The 24,725-nt window shown below is 42.0% G+C and overlaps 1 protein-coding gene across 1 annotated transcript in view; it reads left to right on the top strand.

Annotated features, from left to right (window-relative positions):
- Positions 1–24,725, top strand: part of PODXL (podocalyxin like) — a 601,941-nt gene that overhangs the window by 513,168 nt on the left and 64,048 nt on the right. The window contains exon 7 of the mRNA XM_044088661.1: positions 24,188–24,358. Within this exon, the coding sequence (XP_043944596.1) occupies positions 24,188–24,358 (171 nt within the window). The remainder of the gene's footprint in view (positions 1–24,187; positions 24,359–24,725) is intronic.

Genomic DNA, 24,725 nt, shown 5'->3' with positions numbered 1-24,725 from the left:
CTTTATATGCCCTGCATCCCCACAACAAAAACAAAATCCAGTAGGAACTCTGAACATTGGCTAATTAATTTCCTCCCTGAGGCCTTTCGTGGAGGTTCTTCCCTTCAGCTAAAGTTATAACGGCTTTTTACAATTCTGCAACTGTCTTGGTGACTTAAGCTATGGCGTCAGTTAGGGAAGATACCTGCACCTGCAACTGTGACGCCTCTGCATCGCGGACACCCTGGGCCACATCTCCTGTTTGAGTAGTAAGCATGGCTATAGGCTCCTGCATGTGTTCCCTCACTGCTTTAATTGCTGTTGAACCTTGAGATTTTGCTTCCAACAGGCCTTCCTCTTCCCTCACTTCTTTAACCAACTGAGAATAAGTTGAGTCTCCTCCCTATTTCTCATCCTCAGTTTCCACATAATGGGGTCCATAGCTTGAGCTCCTTGTAAAATTTGTCTGCTCCGTACTTGGTCAGCTACTTTAGGCTCCACCCCCTTCTTTAAGATGATCTGGTGGAGTATTTTATCTAATCGCTTAATGTAATCAGATAGTTTCTCACCAACCTCTTGGTATGCATGTTCAAACTGATACAGTAGGTCCGCAGCCCTCTCGGTCCTTCCAAAAACATCCTGCAGTACTCCTAAATAGTCCTTGGCCATGCAATCTTGCTTATGCATCCTTAGGTTGCGTATGGTATCTGCTGCTAATCCCTTTAGACTTTCAGCTATCCGCTGCTTCTTCTGAGATTCTGGTATATCCCACTTCTCTAGGGCTTGTGAAGCCTGATCCATCCAAGATTCAAAATCTTCCTCTCCCTGAGGTGTGGGTTGTTCACCAGAAAAGAAACACAATTTGCGGTAGCCAAACCCAGTGAATGGCTGAGTAAGCTGTAAGCATTTTTCTACAAGACTTCCCAAAGCATTCAAAATTTCTGGCCCTATAATATTTATGGGCAGTGATGTTGCAGCTTCTGGTGTAAGGTTATGATCTACTTGGATAACTTCCAAAGGCATTTCCTCGGTTGTTGGGTTAGTACACTTCTCAGGGATTACCACACGGATTGCACTCTCGGCTGAAATTTGTACACTCAAAGGTATGTGCTCATATACTAAAGGACTTTTCCATTCCAATAAAGCCAATGTGCTCTGTTCAGTAGTGTCCATAGTGCTGTCTAATAAAAATCCATGCCCTACAACTGGTAAGGCTCCTATGACTTGATGTATTTGCATATCAGTCCATGTGATCCCTGGCAACAGTAGAACTAAGCAGTGCTCTGACTGAGCATTGTGCTGTTTGCACCACTTAGCAGCTACTTCTGGGTTCATCTTGGTGCTGGAGTTGCTTTCCACACGTACAGGGGAAAAGGGTAGAGTTCAAGGCAGTACAGGCAATCCCGGACGTGCCCCCAAACTTAGCACACCTGCAGGTGTAGCTGAAGTAGATATGGGTTCCTTCCTACCTGACTCTGGTGACACCCCTTCTTTAGGCCCACCACCCCATGGTGGCAAGTGATAACAGATTTTATTTTAGGTGACACTTTAGTTTTAAAGGGCAATAGCACAACAACAAGCAAATTATTTCAACAGTGCACCATTTAGCAGTAAGGCAGAATGAGATATGCATGTAATGAAACCATACATTTACCCCCTTCCCCAGAACTCAACAAAAAAGATCTTAACATTCAAAAATGCACACGAAGGCAATATCAATGAGCAGTAAAGCTTTTATAATGCAGCAATACAAACACGGAGAAAATGCAATGTCATTGAGGGAAAAAAGGGTTATAATACAACAGTACAGATATGAAAAAGATGCAATGTCATTGAGCAGTAAAGATTCTTGAAGGCAGCAGTACTAACACAAGCAAAATGCAATGTCACTGAACAATGAAGATTTATAATACAATACAAATATGAGAAAATGCAATGTCATTGAGCAGTAAAGATTCTTGAAGGCAGCAGTACTAACATGAGCAAAATTCAATGTCACTGAACAATAAAGATTTATTATGCGACAATACAAATATGAGAAAATGCAATGTCATTTAGCAATAAAGTGTCTTTAAGGCAACAGTACTAACACCCTCTATCCCCTAGATCAATCTAAACAGACCAACTATGAGACACTCTATTGTACCCTGTCCACTGGCCAGTGACTACTTACAGTCCTACTGCCGGCATGATGGGGCCCAAGGTTGGAGCTCATATGGATCCAAGTATTTGTAATCCAGAAAGTGTTTAGGGGGAATCCACAATCTTATAAAAGTATAAAAAAATGACAGCCAAAAGCCTCTCAACACTCCATTGAGAATATCCCAGTGACCAGACACTGCAGTTCCTCCGACGAGAAAAATGGAAAATCACCCGCCAGAACTCTGGTAGTCATCTATGGCATTTCTGCACTAGGCCCAAAAGAACTCCTTTTCTTGCTGAATCATATTCACGCATGCAACTACTGGTTTCAGAACTTCTTTCCTGAGTCCACAAAATACCATCAATCCAGGATTTCAGCAAGAGACCGACACAAACTGCTACCTCACTTCTCTGTCCCAAAACACTAGAGTAAAATAAATCCAGTCATGCTGCAAGGCCCTTTTCCCTTCAGCTAGTCTTTAAGTCTTCCCTCCTTCAGTTACTGTTCCAGTCTCCTCCCTTTCACTTTCGAAAGTGTCTTTTATATCCCTGAAAAGGTGCTCCACCTTGTGGTATAATGGAAAACTGCAGTCTATTACTTCTACAATGAAATACAGTGGGAGCTACACAAACAAAAGCAATTAAATATTAATAAATGTAAATGACTAATAAAATAAAAAAAAATCTGCAAAAATATGTATGCTGTCTCAGATCAGCAGCAAATCCATATATACTGATACCTGTAGTGAAGTTAGGTAGAGAGCAAGGTATCACTGTAAGGGAGACAGTTATTATCTGTTCCAGTTCTTTATCTCAAGATTAAGAAATAATAATACTGCTGGTCTGCAGACTCACCCTGCAGGCTTAGCAAAGTATTGGGTCAGTGTCAGAACTAGAAGGCAGCTCTTTAAAGAGGAAACTTATTGTGTGCACCAGGTGTATATCTCAAGATCAACACAGATAAATGGTTCTGGTCTGCAGACTTGCTCTGCAAACTCCAGTGAACAATGGGTCAGTGGCAAAACAGCTGTCACTGCTGCTCCTTAGCTCCAGAGTATTTCAAGAATAGCTGTGCTATCGTGTCTCTTTATCTTTATGCAAGGTTGGATCAAATACCTTTTTAAATATACTTGTGTATGAGGTAAGACTAGAATAAGTGTACCACATAGACTCTGATATAGTTGTAGTATGCAGACCTGCATGGGACACAAAAGTCTAACTTCTGCCATAGCTACATGGTAGCAGAGCTGTCATTGGCTGCAGGGGTGTGCAGCTTTCAGATAGACTCGAGGGGAACCTCATAGTCGTATGGTACCATGAACATCACCAATAAACTTTAATTGCAAAAAAAGAATGACTGAGATAGATGATTATTGCACTTCTAGAATGTCTTGGAAATTGGTTGCAACTTCGGACAGGTTATATGTCAATGTAGTTTTTTTCTTTTTTTGGTGTAAAGGCACTTGTTGAAATATAGCTTAGTTTGCAGCCTCATTATGTAGCACTTAAACTCAGAGGAGAAGCTGAAAGTTAAGTGCTGAGCATACTCATTTCAAGAGTCAAGAGAATGCTATGTTAAGACAAATATGCTCATCCAAGCTAAGCAACATCTCAAGAATTCTGCTCAGTATGTGTATAAAGGAATTAAAGAACTAACTGTATATACATTTGGTTCTGTGATATTTGTCCAAATGACACAAGTTTGAATTCAGCTTGAGTCTGAAACATGAAATATCCTGAAGCGAAATTTAAACTTTGATTTTACATTTGGGGACAACTCCTCGTGCAGAGTTTTTTTGCCTACTTGACCTCTGTTAATATAAGCAACTCTGCCTTATTAAGTTAAATTCTATTCTTGCCACCCCAAAAAAATACTAGAAAATGGAAATAAAAATCTAGGCCATCTGTGTTTGAAGTATTTATTACCGCAAAAAAGATAAAAGAACTGTAAGTGGGATCTTTAGAAAAGGGAAGGAGCAGGTTACATAGAAATAAATCGAAACTGTGGGAACAATACATGCAGAATAATGTTCATGAGGAGGAGCGATGTGATGTTAGACTGAATGGCAGTTGCTATAAAGAAAGAAAACGTATATGTAATATATCATGTGTGTAAATGAGAAAAAATGCTAGCATTGATTGCTTTTCAGTTAATGTTTATGTGCCCATATCTTAAGTGAAATTTTAATAAAAGTGTTTAAAAATATAATCAGCTCCTAAGATTACTATACACCTAAGAAAAGAAAAGTTCCCAATATTCATCAAAATTATATATATATATATATATATATATATATATAGTCATAGACTTTCATATTTGAAGCATTTGCAGCAAATGTATACTACCTATGAATTATCCTATTCAGATCAGAAGAGAAATTTGCATTATTTTGAATGGTCTCTAGTTTGCATAAATTCATATACTATTGGTATAATATGGTACTGTAGAAGCAGCATTATTTGGTAAATTATCTCAGCAAAGAACTACTTCTGTTTCAGTGTAGGGAAATATCTTGACATTCAATAAAATTCAGAAAAAGTGCAATTTCACACTCAGCATTTATCACGCTCAGAGCTTTCACAACCAATATACACTACACATGTATGTTCCTGATCTGATTAAAAGAAGCCGTAGAGTCGGCATTCTTTTGTATGATCTAGAGTTTGTATGCATTCATGAACTGTTGGTATTGCATAGTATTACACATACAACATCACATAAGTAATCTTGGCAAAACAATCACTGCATCCAGTGCTGTGTTACTACAGTGCTTGCCTGTTACATAATACTTGGATGCAATAGTATCCCAAAATAAGTTTATCCTTTCACCATCAGTTTTGTTCCAGGTTGCACATGAAGGATTTAGATAGTGTTAAATGGAACTTACAATGAAATATGTTTCAGTGAAGAAAAGAAGACTTCCCCCACTCCACTCTGACTGCATTAGTGTGTTTTTCCTAAGTAATTAATTAAAGTCATACTGAACGATTCAGCTTCAGTGTTGCTTTAGGTAAAGTGTAGTTGAATTCTACTCAATCCATTTTGTTGGTCATGTAATATGTGTAAGAAAAAGCAGTTTCAGTTTTTTAAGTCACTGTGTGGCACATATATATGAGTGTGTGTGTGTGTGTGTGTGTGTGTGTGTGTGTGTGTGTGTGTGTGTGTGTGTGTGTGTGTGTGTGTGCGCACGTGCATGCTGGGTATTTTATGGGCAGTCATACAGTTGTCAGGCATTTTGCTAGCTAACAGCAGGAAGGATTGCAACTGTTGAAATAAATACCAGAATGTTGAGTTTAAGTCTTTTCCTCTTAGTGTAGCTCAGCTGTTTAGTTTTTCCTTTATGTAGTAAAACTACTGTCACATAACTAGTATTAAATTGTGTACACTTTGGTCTTTCATATAGATGGAATCAGTTGTGTGAAACTGCTCCTTGAAATGGATTTCCACTTACATGGCAAGCATTACCTAATGTTAAAACAGAAGCCCAGGAGAAAAGCTGTTAAAAAGACAAGGAACTGCCATGGCACATACTTTTAGAGAGTCAGAAAGACGCAGTTGATAAAACAAAGTGTATTGGCTATAAACGTTCACTCTTCAGGCCATTTAGAGGGTTGATTATGTCAGATGGAAAATTAGACTGAGTCATACAGAAGTAGTGATGCTGCAATCTGTATTATTAAATAAAAGGCAGTGTTTAAAGAACAAATATAGGAATAGAAGCAGTCTTAATTACTGGTTCAGTAGAAGATGCATAGGGGTCTAATCACTTTAGAGTTCTGAAATTGTTTTTGCAGATTTTTTGCTTCAGAAAGTTGTTGGACATCCCAGCATTCTTCCTGGGATATTCTTCCTCAGGTGAATATCTTAAAGGAAGCTTTTAAGACTGCATGGGAAAACCCTGATATGGTGGTTCCAGCATCAAAGAAGGCTGACCACATCTTCTGGACATAGGGAATGGACTAGTTGGGCAAAGACCCTTAAGGGTAACAGGATAATTTCAGCATCAGCCTTCAAAAAGGCTCCCATTTCTCATAGCTCTGCTATCCCTTCACAATATAAGGAATTTTAATTTATGGACAGATGTGGAAAGTACCACTACGCATCTACAGTTACATCCATGTAGGATTTAAACTACACCAGTCATGTGGTATATTTTGAGAGAGATCTTGCTAATAAAATCCACCATAATCTTGAGCTCCCAGATAGTCCTTTAAATGACAGCCATTTATCCCAATCTTTGACTGCCTCCAATATGAGCAACCTTTTAGTGTGCACTCTTTACAGATCCACAAAAACATAATCTAGAGCTCTGAAATTCAGCATAGCCTTTCTCTGGCTGACAGTTTTCTTTGAGAAAACCATGGTGACATTTCTAGATGTTCCTTTTTTCTGAACCCTAGATTTTTAGCAATTAAGTTAAGAAGAACTGTGTGGGTAGGCAGAAGTAGGGCAAAACATTATGAGTGTCTGTGTTACACTCCATGCTCCAATACATGCCTTCTCTAAGTTGAACAAGCTCCAGCTCTGTATGTTGTTTCAGTGCCTGACACACACATCTTAGCAGAAGGCAGGTGTAAGGAAACTGTGTCTAGGCTAACTTCCAGCAGGATCACAGATCCACAGATCCAGAGACAGGGATTTTTAGCACACCCCAGGAGGCTAATGTCCTTCTGCAGATGGGCAGCAGCAGTTCTGAAATCTTGTCAAACTCTTCCACTCTAGAGGCAATTAGGGGTAGTCGTACGTGTTTTCATTTGTCATTTTGGACTATCATCATCAGAGGCAGATAGATAAGGTGCCTTATTTCAAGGAGGTATTCAGTTCCCTTTGTAGTCTATCCATTTCCCTTCATGTTACCCCATGTCCATCATTCTGTGCTGTCAGTACAATGTGGCAAGGAAGTTCAGCTTCCCACAAAACTACAGGTCAGTCCAGTCAGTACCACCACACCACAGAGTGTTAAGATGTTATTCCAGTTTTCTTATTTTTTCTGATACCCCAAAAAAAAGATTGCAAGTAAATTTTGGATCTCTGTGTTCTAAGCACCTTTATCCTCTCAAAAAAAAACTTTTGAGTGGTTATGGTGCAGTCAATCCTTTTTTCTTAATCAAAGGAGATTTGATCTGCTCTTCAGATATGAAAAGGTAAAAAGATGAGTGGACGTCCACAGTTGAAGCAGCAGCCCCACACACTTGAATGTCACATAAAAGCAAAAACAACAAACAAGAGACCAAGTAAAAAGGTGAGCACTTTCACAGTCTATGCAACTGGCTACTAACTGCTCTGTCTGCTCAGGCTTTAATCTCATTCAAACAATTTGTGTTTAAACTGTTTCACTCCCTGAGGATTACAGTCAAGCTTTTAAAATCACACTTAAAACCATCTCAACTTCATATATCCATAGGGTTCAACTTACACACATCTCTGCAGTGCACATCTTCTCAAGGAAAGGACATTAGCACTCCTGACTGCAGTCTCCAGAATCATAGAGTCAAGCTCTGTCTCAGCCTAGCTAAGCTTCAGAACCTTATGCCTCATGACAACAACCATTCCAATTGTGACAACCCCCCTCTGGGCCAGTAATCAAGAAGCCTGAATCCTCATCACTGATACTGGAGAGGGACATTCACTTGGAACAAAAATAGATACAGTATTTCCAGTTCCAGATGGAGCTGTCTGCATCAAGCACAATTTCCCTTAAAAGCACACAGGGAGCACACTAAGTCCGTGGTCTGGTTTTCTTTTTCAGTCTGCCTCCAGGTCCCCAATAAGACTGCCCACTGGCACAGCTATAGAGTTGAGTCCTCAGCCAAGTGTCTATGCCAAGTCCCCCACCGCTCTCTCTGCGAAACCTGTGCTGTGTGTGTCTGCTGCAAGCAGCTGACACACACACTCTTTGAGTTTTGATTTACACACACACACACACACACACACACACACACACACACACACACACACACACACACACACACACAAACACCTGGGAAAGGCTGGCACAAATTTACTAGCTATGCCCCCTTCTGCCCAGGCTGTAAAGTAAATACACTGCCACCAGACACTCCAAAGCCAGCTACTATAAGGCTCTTACAAGGGTACCCAATTATACTGAGTGAAATTGATACAAGTACTCTCAAAGGTTAAAATATTCTCTAAAGGATAAGCCACAATGAAAAGTTTAAATATATTTAATAATAAATAATAAAAGAACATGAACATACTAAATATCTATTTACAATAAACACCAGAGTTTCAGACCCAGGAATATTAAAATAACACAGATAAATAGATTCACACAGATACAGAAAAACAGTACCTAACTAATCTCACTATATTTTCCTGACTGATATGAAGGATTACTATTCCCTGGTCACTTACTAGAGCAAGGCAAGATGAAGTAGGTGAGAGGGGTCTATATTATCTTATCAAAAGATGTGTTCAGCGAACACGTCTTCACTGACAAGTAAACAACGAACTCTGTAGCTGATGAATGGCCAAATCAGGGATTTTTTTCAAGGGGAAAAAAGAGATTGGCCGTCATCGGAAATTTTCCCTTTTCCCCACTGTAGTGCGATCTTGGAGTTGGTATATTTAGTTGGGAGGCATAGCCCTCCACACAGGGGGTGTGGGAGGGGTGAAGCCCCCCCAATATGTAGGGTTTGAATGTTTGCTTTTTGTTTATTTAACCAAGCTCTGTTTCCCTGGGAAAAAAGTCACTGATTTGGCCGTTCGGTGATTACAGGGTTCGCTTTTTACTTGTCAATGAATATGTGTTTGCTGAACACATCTTTCAACAAGATAATATAAACCCAGTGAGAGATCCTTCTATGTCAGTTTCAAAAATAGAGTGTTCTGGGACTTCAGTCTCATCTAGTATTAAAACATGTTTGCCCTGCATTACAGAATGACATCACATGTATCTGGTCATCAGACTTCTGGTTCCCATACTACCTCCTTTCCTAGCAAATGACCCAGAATCTTGCACATATGTGTCAATAATAGACACACAAAGAGCTTTGCTAAGATCTGTTGCAGCTTCTGGAAATTATAAAACAATAAAATACTTCCACTCTTCCTACAGGAGCTAATAAACCATTCTCTGGTACAGACATTTCATCTGTGGCTACAATCAGAACTGTAAGATACAATCTTTTCTTTATGTCCTAAATTAAGTAATTTAATTTCATACTATTTTTTTTAAGTTAGCTGGACTGAGATTAACCTCTTCTCTTCCAGTATCCTCTGTTACAAGTTAATTTCAATAGTTATAATACAGTCTGACATGTAAGTGTATTTCTTTTTCTGTTCAGCAGGACACGTTGTTGGTATTCGTTTAACACAAGAATCTTTACAAATACATTTTCGACACAAGTATCTGTACAAATCAGTTTGATATACAAATGACATATAATTCTTTACAAAGTTCCAGCTAGCTGTGCTGGCATCTGTTACACATCCACTGCCCTACTTCTCTTGGCATAGCTGCCACTTCTTCACATCATCACATCTCTCCCCCTTTGAAGGCTCAAGCTACTTTTTCAAGTGACCCTTGAGAAGAGTTGCTTGAGAGGAATGAGCCTATCTGGGAATACATTATCCCATGCTCTGTCTTGAGAACCCATCTGCATTGTCAGTGCTGATCCCACTACAGTGCTGCACCATCATGTCATATGCCTGCAACCCTAGGCTCCACCTTAGCAACTTGGTATTTTGCTGGCTGGCTTAATGTAGCCATAGATCCCCCTCAGACTCCTCCTGCCATCCAATCCAAGTACTCAGCACCACTGCCTTCTTATCATGGTAAGGCTTCATCATGTTAACATGGTACAATATGTGCCCCCTGCCTCCTGCCTAGCAGATCTACCATGGAGTTAACATCACTGATCTTCCTTACCACTTTGAAGGGTCCCTCCCAAGCTGCCTGAAGCTTAGTGTGTCTGACAGGAATGAGAACCATAACCTGCTGTCCCACAGTATACTCTCGGGCTTGAGCATTCATGTCATACCAGACCATTTTCTGCTGTGAACATCTGCTAGGTTCTCCTGAGCCAAACCCATGAGCTCCCTAAGCCTTGCCCTGAAGTTTAGGACATATGCCACAACAGACTCCTTGTGGGATTCCCACTCACCCTCCCACTCATCACAAATCAAATCTAAAGGCCCCCTCACCCTATGCCCATACAGCAACTCAAAGGGTGAAAAACCTGTGGATTCCTGGGGTACTTCTCTATATGCAAACAGCAGATGGGGCAAATATTTGTCCCACTCTCACTTAAACTGGTCTGCAAATGCCTGTAGCATGGTCTTTAGTGTAGAGTTTAACCTCTCCACAAGGCCATTAGTCTGGGGTGGTCTTTAAGTGCTTCACCCCCACAGTGTTTCCACAGACAAGCCAGCAGATCTGACATGAAATTGTAACACATATCAGTAAATATTTCTCTCGGGAAACCAACCCTGCCGAAAATCTTAACAAGGCATTTGACACCTTCTCTGCCTCGATGGAGGACAGAGCCACCACCTCAGGGTATCTAGTAGCATAATCAACTGCTACCAGGATATTCATTTTCCCTGTGGAATTTGGGGTACTCAGAGGCCCCACAGTATCCATAGCTACCCTCTGAAAAGGCTACTCAATCACATTCAAAGGTATTAAAGGAGTATTGACCTTGTCTCCTGCCTTGCCTACTTTTTGGAACTGCTTACAGGTCCTGCAGTGGTGCTTCCTCAATCAAGGAAGCAAACTTCCCTTCTCTTCTCAGATCTATCCCTTCCTCAGTGGATCTCCCTGGGACCTGATTCAACACATTCTATCCCACTGGGACAGCTATCCCCTCAATGTCTTAAAACCATTTGCAATGAGGACTCACTGACAGCTTCAGAGTCCTCCCCAGGCTGTCCCACTGGTGAGGTTCATTGGAAGCATTCATGCAAGAAGAGGCAAGTTAACTCTCCACATAAATCTTTACCAGAGGATATTGATTTCAATGAGAAGAATGAGATTCCCCCCCAAATCATCCCTTAAGGATGTCTCATTAGGTGAAATCTTAGAACTGCTTAAACAGAAAGGAGGTTGGTTCACTGAAGCCTCCTCCCCAGAGGAAACAGTATTTCTTCAGGCATTTGGGGCTGGCCCATCTTCCTCTTTAGTGTTCCCTCCCATGGATGAGATTGTGGATTTGTTCTCTACGTGGGCATGGAAGGAAACAGATGTAGCAGAATTTACACCCTCTCAGAACCAAACAAGTTCTTGGTATCCCCTAAGGATCACCCTTTTTGGAACAAGGGTCCCACAGTGGATTCCATAGTGATGGCAGTGGCCACCACGAAGGAACTAGCAGAGGGAAGCTCCACTGTCCATCTTCCTAAAAGAGAGTCCAGGATGCTGGATAGATTGGGTTTTTGCTTTGGCACCCTTTGCTCTCAGCATGCTGAATCATTTGGCTCACATTACAGGCTTCCAGGATGATTTGTCCAAGGAGCTTTCCAAATCCCTCTCTGGGTCCCTATCCATGGAGAACAAGAAATCTATTAACACGCAGTTGGCAAGCCTTCAGTTTGTATCAAATGTAACTATGTGTCTTATTTCAAATGCTGCAGAGGGCACTTTGAGAGCTGCATGCACTGATACAACTGCTAGACAGCATGGCTGGATGTGCCTTTCTGACTTTGATGCGCACTTCCAAATGTCTTTTATCAATGCTTCCATGGTATGTCCCCTCCTTTTAGACCTAAAGTGAACTAGGCACTATCCAGAAGTGAGCAACGTTTATTTATTTATTTATTATTTATTCTACATTTGTTGACCGGGATTGTCCGGCTGGATACATGTCCATTTTCAGCGGAGGCCCGGGAAGAAAAGCTTCAAGATAATAATACACATTGAACATTTAGTAAATGCTAGTTTCAAGTAGATTACAGTCATAAGCAATACCAGCATTTAGTACATATAGTACTTTTTATAAAACACTACAAAACATAACATTATTTTCAAAGTTAAACATACATAACATTACATTCAGGTTTAAGACACACTGAGCAGCAGTTATACAATTGACCCTTCCTGAAATGGAGTGGTAGAAAAAGTTAGAAGTAGTTGAAGGTAAGGCACCTAAGAAATAGAGAGGTCACTAGTCAGGGTTAGTGCAAGGACATAACCAATGAGTATTGAAGTATTTCTTGAGTTTGTTTTTGAATTGAGTTAGTGAAGGTTCTAGGGTCAAGTCAGCTGGGAGTCTGTTCCATATTTTTCCAACAGAGTTGGCAAACAGAGAGTCCCCAGCTGAGTAGTTGGATTTGTATGTTTGAACTAGGAGTCTAGTGGATGATCGCAGTGGCCGGTTGCTGATGTCCTTCATGGATGCATCTGCAGTCATAACAACTGGGTTGTCCTGTCGTCAGGCAGCCCTTCAGTCGGCCGGATTCCAAAGTCCGGGTCCGGCTTCGGCTGATGTCGCACTTCACCCGACGTCATCTCTGTTGGTCTTCGGGTATAAAAGCATCAGCCGACGCCATTTTCCTCAGTCTTTCTTGCCGCGTGGCGCCCGAAGCAGAAGCTGTTCGCAAGTGCCGGTCGGTCGGATCCAGAGATTACTTCTACCGAATACTACTTCGAAGACTTCTAAAGCTAAGTACCCCGTTGGGGACTTTTTCTTGCCTCAGCCGATGTCAGAAAAAGTTAATAATTGTTTAACCTGTGGGAAACAAATACCTCATAAAGATTTCCACTCTTATTGTCTGCCTTGTTTAGGCCCAGCCCACGACGTAGCAGCCTGTTCGGCCTGTGCTTCTTTCAACCGACGAACGCTTAGGCGTCGGTCGGAGTTTGCAGAACAGTTTTTCGGTTCTGATTTTGCGTACATTATGCCGTCGGATCCTCCGACTACCCAATCTGCCAAAAAACGCAAAGATAAAGACCGACACTCGCGGTCCACGGTTTCGGCCGAAACCATGGTTAAGCAAACCGCGAGTGTCTCGGTTTCGGCCGAAACCGAGAAAACTGATCAAAGTACAGCTGAACCTATCTCTACAACTGAGGCCCCTGCTACCACTCTTGAATCGGCCTCAGAAATTTTATCCACTACGGTGGTTGCCACTGACTTATCAGACACCATTCCCTTGGATGTCTCTACCCCAGCACGTGGTGCTGCTAGGCCTCCAGCAGCCATGTCTATTAAGGCCTTCGCCAGGGCTAAAGCAGCCAAGACTACTAAGACAGTGCCTGTTAAACCCCCCACAACCAGGCCCTCTTCTAGTTCTCAAATGCTTACTTTGGCAGAAGATTTAATTTCATTAATTAGAGGATCTCAATCTCACCCAGACAGGGCCTCTCAGCCCCCAGAGAAGAGACCTAGGGCAGAGCCCCCTGATCCAGTGTCCTCTGATGATTCTGCTGACGAATCAGACATAACTGACCAGCCAGAGGCTCCTTTCTCCAATTTTGAAGATTCTGATACTGAAGAATCCATTCCAGCTGCTTCCCCACCAGAAGAATTCTCCTTTGGGGAAACCTTACATGCCATGCGAGAGCAGTTCCAATGGCAGCAACAGGATTTTCAGACTCCAGAAAAGACTTAGGACCTTTCTGCACCTCCCACAGCACAGGCCCTTAGCTATACCTCCTGTTCTCTCTGTGGTGGATGATGCTTTCAATGATGTCTGCTCTGCTCCAGATTCTTTACCCCAGCCCCTGCCAAACCAGACAGATTTTACAGGGTGCCAGATACTCATCACCACCTTTACAAGGCCCCACTTGCAGACCCGAAACTATATCCCAGGGTCCCAAGGCAGTAGCGACCATAGCTAAAAACCCTATTCCTTCTGAAAGGGAAGCAAGGTCATTAGACAGATGGGGTAAAAGGTCTACACTTCAGCTACTCTCTCAGCTAGAGCTTTAAACTGTCAGTTTCACATGATACAATACCAAGAGTTTATGCTTGATCAGTTAACTAAAAACTAACCACTGATGAATCTCTTGATAAGAAATATGTATTAGAAATGGTAAATAACATACAACAGGTTAGCAACCATTCCTTAAAATGTGGCTATGATGCACTGGAGGCTTCATTTAGATCAGCCATGACTGGCACAGTGATAAGAAGGCATGCATGGCTAAAGGAGCAAGCTTTACCGGATCATGTTAAAGCTAAGTTGCTAGATGCTCCTATGGATAAGACAAGTTTGTTTGGTACACCTGCCCAGCAGGTTATGAAGAAAATGGAAGAAAAGGCAAAATCTGTTCAAACGGTTAAAGATTTCTTGCAGGTTCAACCCCAAGGTTTAGCAGGAACTGGCCTGCCAAAATTGGTCCTTTCCTGACTCCACAAAATTTCAAAGGGGCAGGAATAGACGTTCCAGAGGCAGAAACCAATCCAGAGGAGGTGCCTACAGAGGACGACAGTAGCAAGGTAACAACAGAGGCACAGACACAACCACTGCCACTACATCAGCACAACCACAGTGACTTAACCCTAAATCCGCCTACCAGGGAACAAATAGCAGCTCCTCTAGGCGGAAAGTTAACCTTATTTTCAAAGAACTGGCACTACATAACAAAAGACAAGTGGATTTTACAAACCATAGATCAAGGTTACCGGTTTCACTTCCACACTTTACCAGTCAAAAGAGGAATGCCAAATCTACCTCCAAATCAAAAACAGAGGCACTACAACAGATAATGGAGTTAGCAAACATGAGAGCTGTGGAAAGAGTGCCAACAGCAGAGCAAGGAAAGGGGTTCTACTCCAGACTATTCCTAGTTCCAAGAAAGGAAAAAGTTGGAGACCAATTCTCGACCTGTCCACCTTAAATACATACATCATTGTCCCAAAATTCAAAATGCTGACCCTACAGCAACTTCTTCCCATGCTGGGCAAGGAGTCTTGGCTGGTAACTCTAGATCTCAAGGAGGCATACCTGCACGTCCCCATTCGACCAATCTGCAGAAGATACCTCAGATTTCTTGCAGGATCAGAGCACTATCAATTCTCAGCATTGCCCTTTGGCTTATCTACTGCGCCCAGAGTATTCACAAAATGCCTGGCATCAGTAATCGCCCATTGCAGACTACAGGAATTCAAATTTACCCATCGTGGACGACTGCCTGCTACAAGGGGACAACAAAAGCAAGCTGACAACAGATTTACAAAGGGTCATTTACTTGCTACAAGCACTGGGATACACAGTCAATTTACAAAAGTCAAGGCTGATACCATCCCAAACAAGGACATTTTTGGCTGAATTGGACACAGTAAAACAAATGGCATTCCTGACTACAGAAAAACAAAAGAACTCCTCTTTACTTCTTGGCACTAACAAAACAGAACAAGTTAACAGCAAGAAAAGTACTGCAGGCCTTGGGCTTCATGGCATCATGCATAATCTTGGTCCCATTTGCCAGACTACATATGAGAAAACTACAGTGGTACCTAAAGAATTTATGGTCCCAACACAGACACAGCCTAGAAACAGAAATCCCACTAATTCCATGCTTAAAGCAGGAGTTCCTATGGTGGGCTCAGGCATGTCAGTCAAACCCAGGCCTACCCTTTCGCAGATGTCAAGCAAGCCAGACCATCACAACAGACGCTTCAGACCTAGGATGGGGGCCCACATGCTGGACAAATGCGTGCAAGGATTGTGGACACAGGATCAACTTCACCTGCACATCAACCTAAAAGAAATGCTGGCAGTAAAACTGGCAATCCAAAAGTTCAAACCATTTCTCCAAGAGGGCCAGTTGATGATAAGGACAGACAACACCACAGTCATGTGGTACATCAACAAACAGGGAGGCACTCATTCATACCCCTATGCAGAATGACTTTGGAGCTGTGGACCCTGGCACTCAGCTACAACATCCAGTTACAGGCAATATTTGTACCGGAAAAGAAAATACTCTAGCAGACATATTAAGCAGAACCACATCGGATGCCCACGAATGGAAGCTGCACCGGACATCTTCAAGACCATCTCAAAGAAATAGGGAATGCCTCAGATAGATCTATTCGCATCACCTCTCAATCACCAGCTCAAAAGTTCTGCACAAGGACATTCCACCCACTAGCATGGAAAGTGGATTCGCTCTCCTTCAGCTGGAAAGGCCTAACAGCATATGCATTCCCACCTCTTCCCTTGATACACAAAGTACTACTAAAAATCAAGGAAGAACGTCCAAGGATAATCCTGATAGCTCCAAACTGGCCAAGACAACACTGGTACCCACTGCTGAGGAGCATGTCTCGAACAATATGTGGCCAATACCCTGATGCCTTTGATGTTAACTCAGAACAACTACAGCATCATACATCCAAACCTAAAAACGTTGCAACTGACTGCATGGAACATCACATAGCAGCAGCTAATCCAGAACTTTCCCAAAGAGTTAAAGACATTATTCTTGAAGCACGCAGACCTTCAACAAGAAGGAACTATGCTGGAAAATGGAAAAGGTTTGTCATTTGGAGTACGGAAAGAGGAAAAGATGTGTCAAACATAGATATGCCTAACATTCTGGAGTATCTGGCCGAACTTCTTCATTCAGGCCTGTCCTACTCCTCCATCAAGATACATGCATCAGCTATTTCAGCAGAATACAGCTTTGATCCACCTGTTTTTCACACCCTTTGCTCAGGCAGTTCCTCAGAGGAATCAAGAATGTAAAACCTCCAAGGAAACCACCATTACCAGCTTGGGACTTAAACTTTGTGCTAGAAAAGTTGACACTATCACCCTTTGAACCAGCAGCAACAGCAGACCTACAACACCTGTCATGGAAAACTGCTTTCCTACTGGCAATTACTTCAGCAAGGAGGGTTTCAGAACTACAGGCCTTAATGGCAGTGCAACCCTTCCTAATCTTCCACCAAGATAGAGTGTCCATGAGGACTAATCCTACATTTATGCCTAAGGTGGTATCCAGAGTGTCTTTAAACCAGGCAATCCACCTACCTACCTTCTTTCCCAACCCACAAAACAGAGGGAAAGAATACTGCATACCTTGGATGTACATAGACAGCTACGCTACTACTTGGACAGAACAAAAATAGCAGAAAGACTGACCAACTTTTGTAGCCTATGCAACAGGAAGGGAAGGAAAAGCTATTTCCAAACAGACAATCTCCAAATGGATAGGAAATTGCATACGATTCTGTTACTCCTTCCATGGAAAACCAATTCCACAGAACATTAGACCTCATTCTACAAGGGCAACAGCCACTACCACAGCTTTCTTACGAGGAGTGGCAACCAAAGACATTATTGAGGCGGCTACTTGGACCTCCGTGCATACATTTGCCAAGCATTATAATCTGCCTCTATATTCCAGATCCCGAGCAGGGTTTGCCACTGCTGTACTGCAAGGGATCCTAAACACACCATAATCTACTTTTATCCTCCTCCCTAGTTGGCTATGGTATTCTACCCAGTTGTTATGACTGCAGATGCATCCATGAAGGACATAGTACAGTTTTGTACCTACCATAAATGTAGATGTCCGAACTGGATAGCATCTGCAGTCAGGATTACCCTCCCTCCTTCCCTCTGTGGTACTCCTAGGGTGTTTACCCTCCTAATAGCTAGCTGGTGGGGAGTCTTTTATGGTGTATTTGTTTGTATATATGTACATACATGCTTATTTTTGTGTTTACCTCTATCTTTTTGGAAACATTGGCATCTATCCAAATTTTAGCCTTCAAGAGGGCTACTGGCATCTGGGGCAAGAAACACTGAGGAAAATGGCGTCGGCTGATGCTTTTATACCCGAAGACCAACAGAGATGACGTCGGGTGAAGTGCGACATCAGCCGAAGCCGGACCCGGACTTTGGAATCCGGCCGACTGAAGGGCTGCCTGACGACAGGACAACCCAGTTGTTATGACTGCAGATGCTATCCAGTTCGGACATCTACATTTATGGTAGGTACAAAACTGTACTATGTAGTGGCTGATAATATTTTTTTAGTGCAGGAAACATGGAAAAACCTTGTCTAATATAGGGATTTGTTCTTCTACCCTCCCCCCAAAGGACCTTCTCTAGAAAACAGAAAGAAGGTAAGAAACCATAATTCTGCAATTCCCAAGGGCTTGCTCTTGACACTTCTGGTGATAGACCCCTACCCCCCCTCCCAAGGCAGAAGAGGAACTGTAATACTGCACATTGACCCCATGGCAGAGGTGTTCCATAAAACCAAGGCTATCGGGGTCCCTTCTCCAATAGGTCTTTTCAGTGCTCCTGAACAGGTGCCCAACTGCCACACTCTGGAGGCAGTAGGGGTTGCTTATCCATGTACCCCACAGTCTGGATGCCTATCACTTGAGATTCTTGAGTATAAGGGATTATAACCAGATGTTACACAATTCCTTTTTTTTCATTCCCCTCGTTCAAGGAAATTACCCATTGTGCTACCCTGTTAATGAAAAGCAGCAGCCACAAAGGTAAGAAAGCAGTTAAACAAGCGAGTAATCCAAGAGGTCCCAGCAGACCAGCAAAGATCCAGAATGTTCTCAAGGATCTTTTTGGTGCCAAAGAAAAATGGGATACTAAGGCCAATTTTGGACCTCAGTCACTTGAACCAATATGTGAAACAGAATTTTGGATGGTCACAGTACAGTCCATCCTACCCTTATTGAGAAAGGACGATTGGATGTGCTTGATAGACCTCCAGGTCGCATACTACCACATAAAAGAGATTTCTCCACTTCTAGCTGGGAGACAGCCATTTCCAATTCAAAGTCCTGTCCTTTGGCCTCACAACAGCAGCCCCTATGTTCAACAAATGCATAGCAGTGTTTACAGCTCATCTCAGGCTGTTGAGGTTCTGAGTGTTCCAGTACCTGGAAAACTGGTTACAAGCTAGTAATCCCATACTTGGACAACTAGCTTGTAACCACCCTCAAAAGGACGTTTATACTTCAAGCCAGGGACCCCTTGCTTCACCTTTGCTTACAATGAGGGATAAGTGTAAACTTGGCAAAATCAAAACTTCAATCAGTTCAATCCATGGAATTCATCTGAGCTCATTTGGATACAGTGCTACAGATAGCCACGCTACCAGAATTCAGGATTACCACACTTCAGCAACAAGTGACTGTAGTACTTTCTTATCAGAAGGCTCCAGAAAGGTTGATTCTGCACCTTTTCAGCTAGATGGCAGCCGCCATTCCACAGTTCCCCTAGCCAGGTTATACATGAGGGTGCACCAATAGATTCAATCAATTAAGTGGTCAGTGAGATGTCAGCCCTTGAATTTTCCAGTGTCTATCACAAAAATTTGCAAACCGCATATTCACTGGTGCTAGATTCCCCAATTGTATCTCAGGCTAAATAGTTTCTTCTTCCCTCTCCCCAGGCCACAGTGACCATGGACACTTCTCAATTGAGTTGGGAGCACTTTTTGGGAAAGTCTATCCAATACATGTGGTCCTCTTCAGAGGCCAGTATTCACATCAATATTCTAGAGATGACAAGCATTTCGCCTAGCACTGCAGGCCTTCCAGAACTCCCTTCCCAAGGGTGTGATCTCCATCCAGATGGACAATATGTCAGTAGTCTGGTACATCAACAAGCAGGAAGTGACATTTTCTTACCCATTAGGGCAAGAGACCATGAAGGTTTGGCAGAGTGTCATATCTTCTCACCACTTTCTGATAGCAATGCACATAGGATTATAGGATCATAGGAGGTTACTAGGCTAACAGCCCCAGGACCCTGAGTCCTGAGTGGATGTCCAGATTCATGGAGGGGGTCTTATAGCTGACAATGACCTGAAAAGGGGTCTTACCTACAGTCAATTGCACATGAAATAATTAAAGGGAATTTTGCTGTTCAACTATTCTAGAGGTGTATTTATCTTTAATGAATATTGATACACCACCTCCTTTAGTTCTCCCGCTTTCAGTTTGTGGTCTAAACGTGTGGAAGAAAATGTAACCTGGTATAGCTGGGATGCTGTCCATGGCCTTAAACCAGGTCTCAGTGACTGCACAAATGTCAGCAACTTCCAGGCTGAGGACTGCTTCGAGTTGAGTGCAGTTTCTGGTTTAGACTCCTAGCATTTAGCAGCATAATCCTGAGGTTGTTTTTAGAGGGTATTGTTACGTCAGTAATTTTGTTCTTGTGACATTGCCTAAAAAGGCACTATAGGGATGGTAAGAGCCTTAGCCAGTAACCGAAATCCCAGGGATGAGAGATGAAGACCATTTCTGGCAAAGTACTGAGGTCTGTCGACCATGTTATCCCAGGCTGACAGATGCTGGATCTCCTTTGAATGACATCAGAAACTAAGCCAATTGTTAAAGTCAGTCATTATTTGTTTTTATTGAGGTATCATCTTAGGAGAAGGTAAAATTCTGCTTAAGGCTAGGGACATACCTGCCTGAGACACATAATCAGAGAGCTCAGTCATGTCTCTCTTCATATAGTCCAGTGAGGTATATCTCAAGTCGTTCACACCAACATGGACTATGATGGAATCATAACAGTGCCTGTTGTTGAGAGACTTGAGTACATGTATGATGTGATGGATTCTGGCACCTGACAGACAGCCGACTGTGACTTTTTTCTTCTCCAGCCTGGTGAGAGGGAGATCTGTGTGTCTTATAGTTGAGTCAACTATGACTAAGATGTTTGTTTTTGTGTTATGGCTTAGGGGCTTGACTGGTAAGACACTGGTGTGTGATATATTATGTGTACTATGTTCCGCAGAGGCTGTATTATGTGAAGCATGCTTGTGTTTGTGTGGTCTCTGATGTTTAGGTAAGCTTCTTGTAATGACCTCCGCATATATAGGTTTATGTGTTGTTGGTTTGGTAAGTGAAGGAGGTGAGGTGTGCATGCTGACAACCTGCTTGGTATCAGATGAACTGACTGGTGAGTGAGAGAGCCTGGATTCTAGGTTCTTGATATAGATGCATCTCTCACATAATGAATTTGTGTGGAGTAGAAGAAGTGGGTTGTCAGTGTACATGAGGCAATTGCTACATTACCTCAGGATACCCATGTCGACCAGGCTGGCAGGAGAAACTGTGGGAAATTGTCCATCCGTAATGCTAGGTAAGTTGATGTGGTCAGAAAACAGGAAGAGGACAGGAAGGACCAGGTAAAGTAGTGGACAAAAAAATACAAAGAGCTAGTGGGTAAGATCTGTGTTGGTACCTCAGGAGCTTTGCTGAATGTATCACCTGTTAATGAGGGACAATCACGAGAACTCACCGATGGAGCACCAGTGGAGTACTAAGGAAAACTTTGCAAGCAAAAATGTTTTTGTCTATAACCACCAATGGTGCCCACCTCTGCAAGGCAGTGGGCGATGAGCAAATGCGGTACTTATGATGCAAACAAGTGTAAATTGAACTCAAAACCGTGCCCTGTTCCAGCAACATCCAATCAGATGAGTTCTAACTGCACACTCCTGCCACTAAGGTGCAGGGGAACCTTCTTCAACAAAAGATACTTTAGTGCTCAAGTTATACAAACAGAACTAGATTCAGAAGGTCTGAATCTAGTCTATGCTACAGCAAGCAAAGTGCAAACATTTCAGAAAAAAAACAGTACAAATAAGCAGTGATATGGTAAAGAATGCAGTTCAAAAGTGCAATATACAATGAAAACTTTTACTTAAGTTTTAAAGAGATCAGCCTGTGGCTTGGATTTGCTTAAGAGGGAAGTCCAATATTTTAGCAGACAGGTTGAGCGGGTCTAGCCTTCTGCATGAGTGGTAACTCAATCTGACAGTGGTGGATCAGTGTCAACCATTCTGTGATCTCTTTGCTTCCTCCTCCAATACCAAGTACAGCAGGTGCTTTGCCCTAATCCCCCAAGTGGGACAGTCCCTGAGGGATGCTGTTACCCACACTTAGCCCCCCAGTCTCCTTTATGCTTATCCCCCCACTCCTCCCAACCCAAAATGTCTGCAGGAAACAATGTGAAGCAAGGCTACAGTGATCCTCATTCCCCCTTCTTGCCTCAAAAAATTTGGTTTCCCTTCCTCCCATCTGAAATGATTGACTCACCTTGGATGCTGGACCCTCCTCTAGATCTTCTCTCTCAATCCTCTAGGAAGCCGCACCCGGACATAAAAGATCTCAAGCTGACTGCATGGTTTCTTCAGTTCCAGTGATGGGTAGACAGTCTAAGCTTTCATCTTAATTTGTACACATTCTGACCTCTGCACAGCATCCTTCTTCCAGGAAGATTTATAAGAGTAAATGGAAAAGGTTTTCAGTCTTGGCTTTCAGTAGGAATTTGGATCCTGTTTCAACCCTCTCCCTGCTATGTTAAGCTTCCTGGATTTTCCTTTTCATAGTGGTTCTAGCAACTCTACTATCAAGGTCAAGTTAGCAGCTATTTCCAGTGTTCACAGTGGGTAAAATTAGTCACCCATTGCTTCCCTTACTTTGTCCTAGGCCGTCTTGAAAGTCACCTTCCCTCTGCAATCTCCACTTAGAGTTCACTTTCTCCCTTATGACATTACTATTCTTCTGTAGGCCTTGATGAGATCCCCTTTCAAAGTTACTACAGTTCATTTGAAATGTTTTGGAAAACTTTGTTTTTGGTGGTAGCCACATCTGCAAGTAGAATATCACAGCTTCATGCCCTTGCCTGTAAACCTCCTTACCTGGTTTTCCACAAGGATAGTCAGCTTGAGTACAAATTCAAGAAGAAATCCATTCTTTCTCCCTAAGGTGGCTTCTAAATCATCACTTAACTAGTCTGAACCTATGAACCTATGAACCTGACAGTCTTCTTGTTTTCTTCCCATGATTTGCCAGTAAAGGAGAATACATGCTACACCTTCTGGATGAGCATCAACAACTCCAGTTTTATCTCCATCACACTAAGAGGATCAGAGAGACTGACTAGGTGTTTGTTTTCTTTTCCTCAGTCAAATTAGGTAGAGTGTCTAAGGTAACTCTTTCTTGCTGGTTATCTGAATGTATTGCCCATGTCTATAAGGAGAGGAGACTTCCCAAGGGAGGGTGGACTAATGTTAAGGTGTTTGCCTTACAAACATAAGGTGCAGGGTTTGAGTCTCACAAGGGATAATTGGCTAGGCTTAAAATGGCTCGCAAGGGCAGTTAGCTTAGTACTAATCTATGAACCTATGAACCTTATCTAAACCTCCTAAGGCTCATTCTACTAGATCATTTGCTACTTCTGTTGCTTTTTTTTCTCCAAGGTACTTATGGATGACCTTTTTGCTGCAGCTACTTGGTCCAATGTCCATACCTTCATATCTCATTGCAAGTTGGAATTAGAATCTAGGTCTGAGCTTACTTAGGCACAGCTTCCTCTGGAATATCCTTCTATGAGATCTCCCAAAGTTTATGGTAGCTGAGGACTCTGTCCCATCCATTGAAGAATGGATGGAAGAGACAACATCAGGTATGAAAGTTATGTACTTACCATAATGATAGGTCCATGTTGTCTAGTTCTGTCCTTCGTCAACTTCCCTCCCACCTTCGAGTTATCTTTTTCCTTGTCTCTGGAGTGGATAGTCTGTATGGCTTTGTCATGTACTGTTTGGGTCTGGGTCAGGAATAGATTATTATAGTGCTGATGTGTTCTGTTTTATGATAATGCTGTATCAGTCTTATTGTAGGGTATGGGCAAACCTGATCTGAGGTACCTTACCAACTACATGGGATTATGGGTAAGGGAAGGAGCCTGAGCCTTGGGGCCAAAGTCTGAAAGTGGCTTAAGTCGGTCTTTAGATGGATCCGATAACCTATCCATTGAGGAAGAATGGAAGCAGACAACATGGATCTATCAGTATGGTAAGTATATAACTTTCATTTTTACCAGACAGCAGCAACCAAAGAAATACTGTCCATTTATTAAGTTTGATCTTATGTACTTTGATGTAGTCAATATTATGCAGTACAAATGGCATTTACTTGGTTTAATCTGCCTTTTATATACTTGGTGCACATTCCTTACATGTGCTGCATAGTTATACTTTCTGAAAAAAGAATGGCTGCCTTTTCCATTTTGTAATAGAAATGTTTGTTTATTTTTTTTTATCTTTGAAATTCATAGAAATACTCAAGTTTAACCATTCTGTTTTGTTTCTAGTTTAATATTTCAGGGCACAAAGGATACATGAAAAGTGACGACAACCAAGGTATAGACAAACTCACACTGTGGCTGGCTCTAGCAGTCCTCTGCTGTTTAGCAGTGTTGTGCTTACTATTTGGCTTATCTGTCTTCATCTGTAATCAACGCAAATTACGAACAAAAGACCAGGTAAGTAAAGATACTTAGGTGAATGATAATTCTTCAAATGGCAATTACTTTAATTAAATCATTTGTGGAGTTTTCGTACAAGAAGAAGGAAAATACAAATAAATGTATGTTTTATATGTGCCATATGTGTGTAAATATAGATAGATAGATATTGTATGTGTGTATGATATATACATGTAGAGAGGGAGGTAGATGTAATAATTTATATTCTGCAGTGCATAGCCTACACTGAAAACATTGTCTTTTGGTTCAAGTGCAGTTTAATACAGTGAATAAATAAAGTGCAGAGTTTATTCCAAATTAAGCAAAGTCAGTATATGTTGGCTCTATGTAATTTCTGCTTACTTACAGTTTAAAATAGTCTGTC

Source organism: Protopterus annectens, chromosome 11.part0 (assembly GCF_019279795.1).
Source record: "Protopterus annectens isolate FY-2018-M chromosome 11.part0, PAN1.0, whole genome shotgun sequence".
Taxonomy (NCBI): Eukaryota; Metazoa; Chordata; order Ceratodontiformes; family Protopteridae; genus Protopterus; species Protopterus annectens.
Note: the sequence above shows the minus strand (reverse complement) of the source record. Positions and strands in the feature narration are given on the sequence as shown.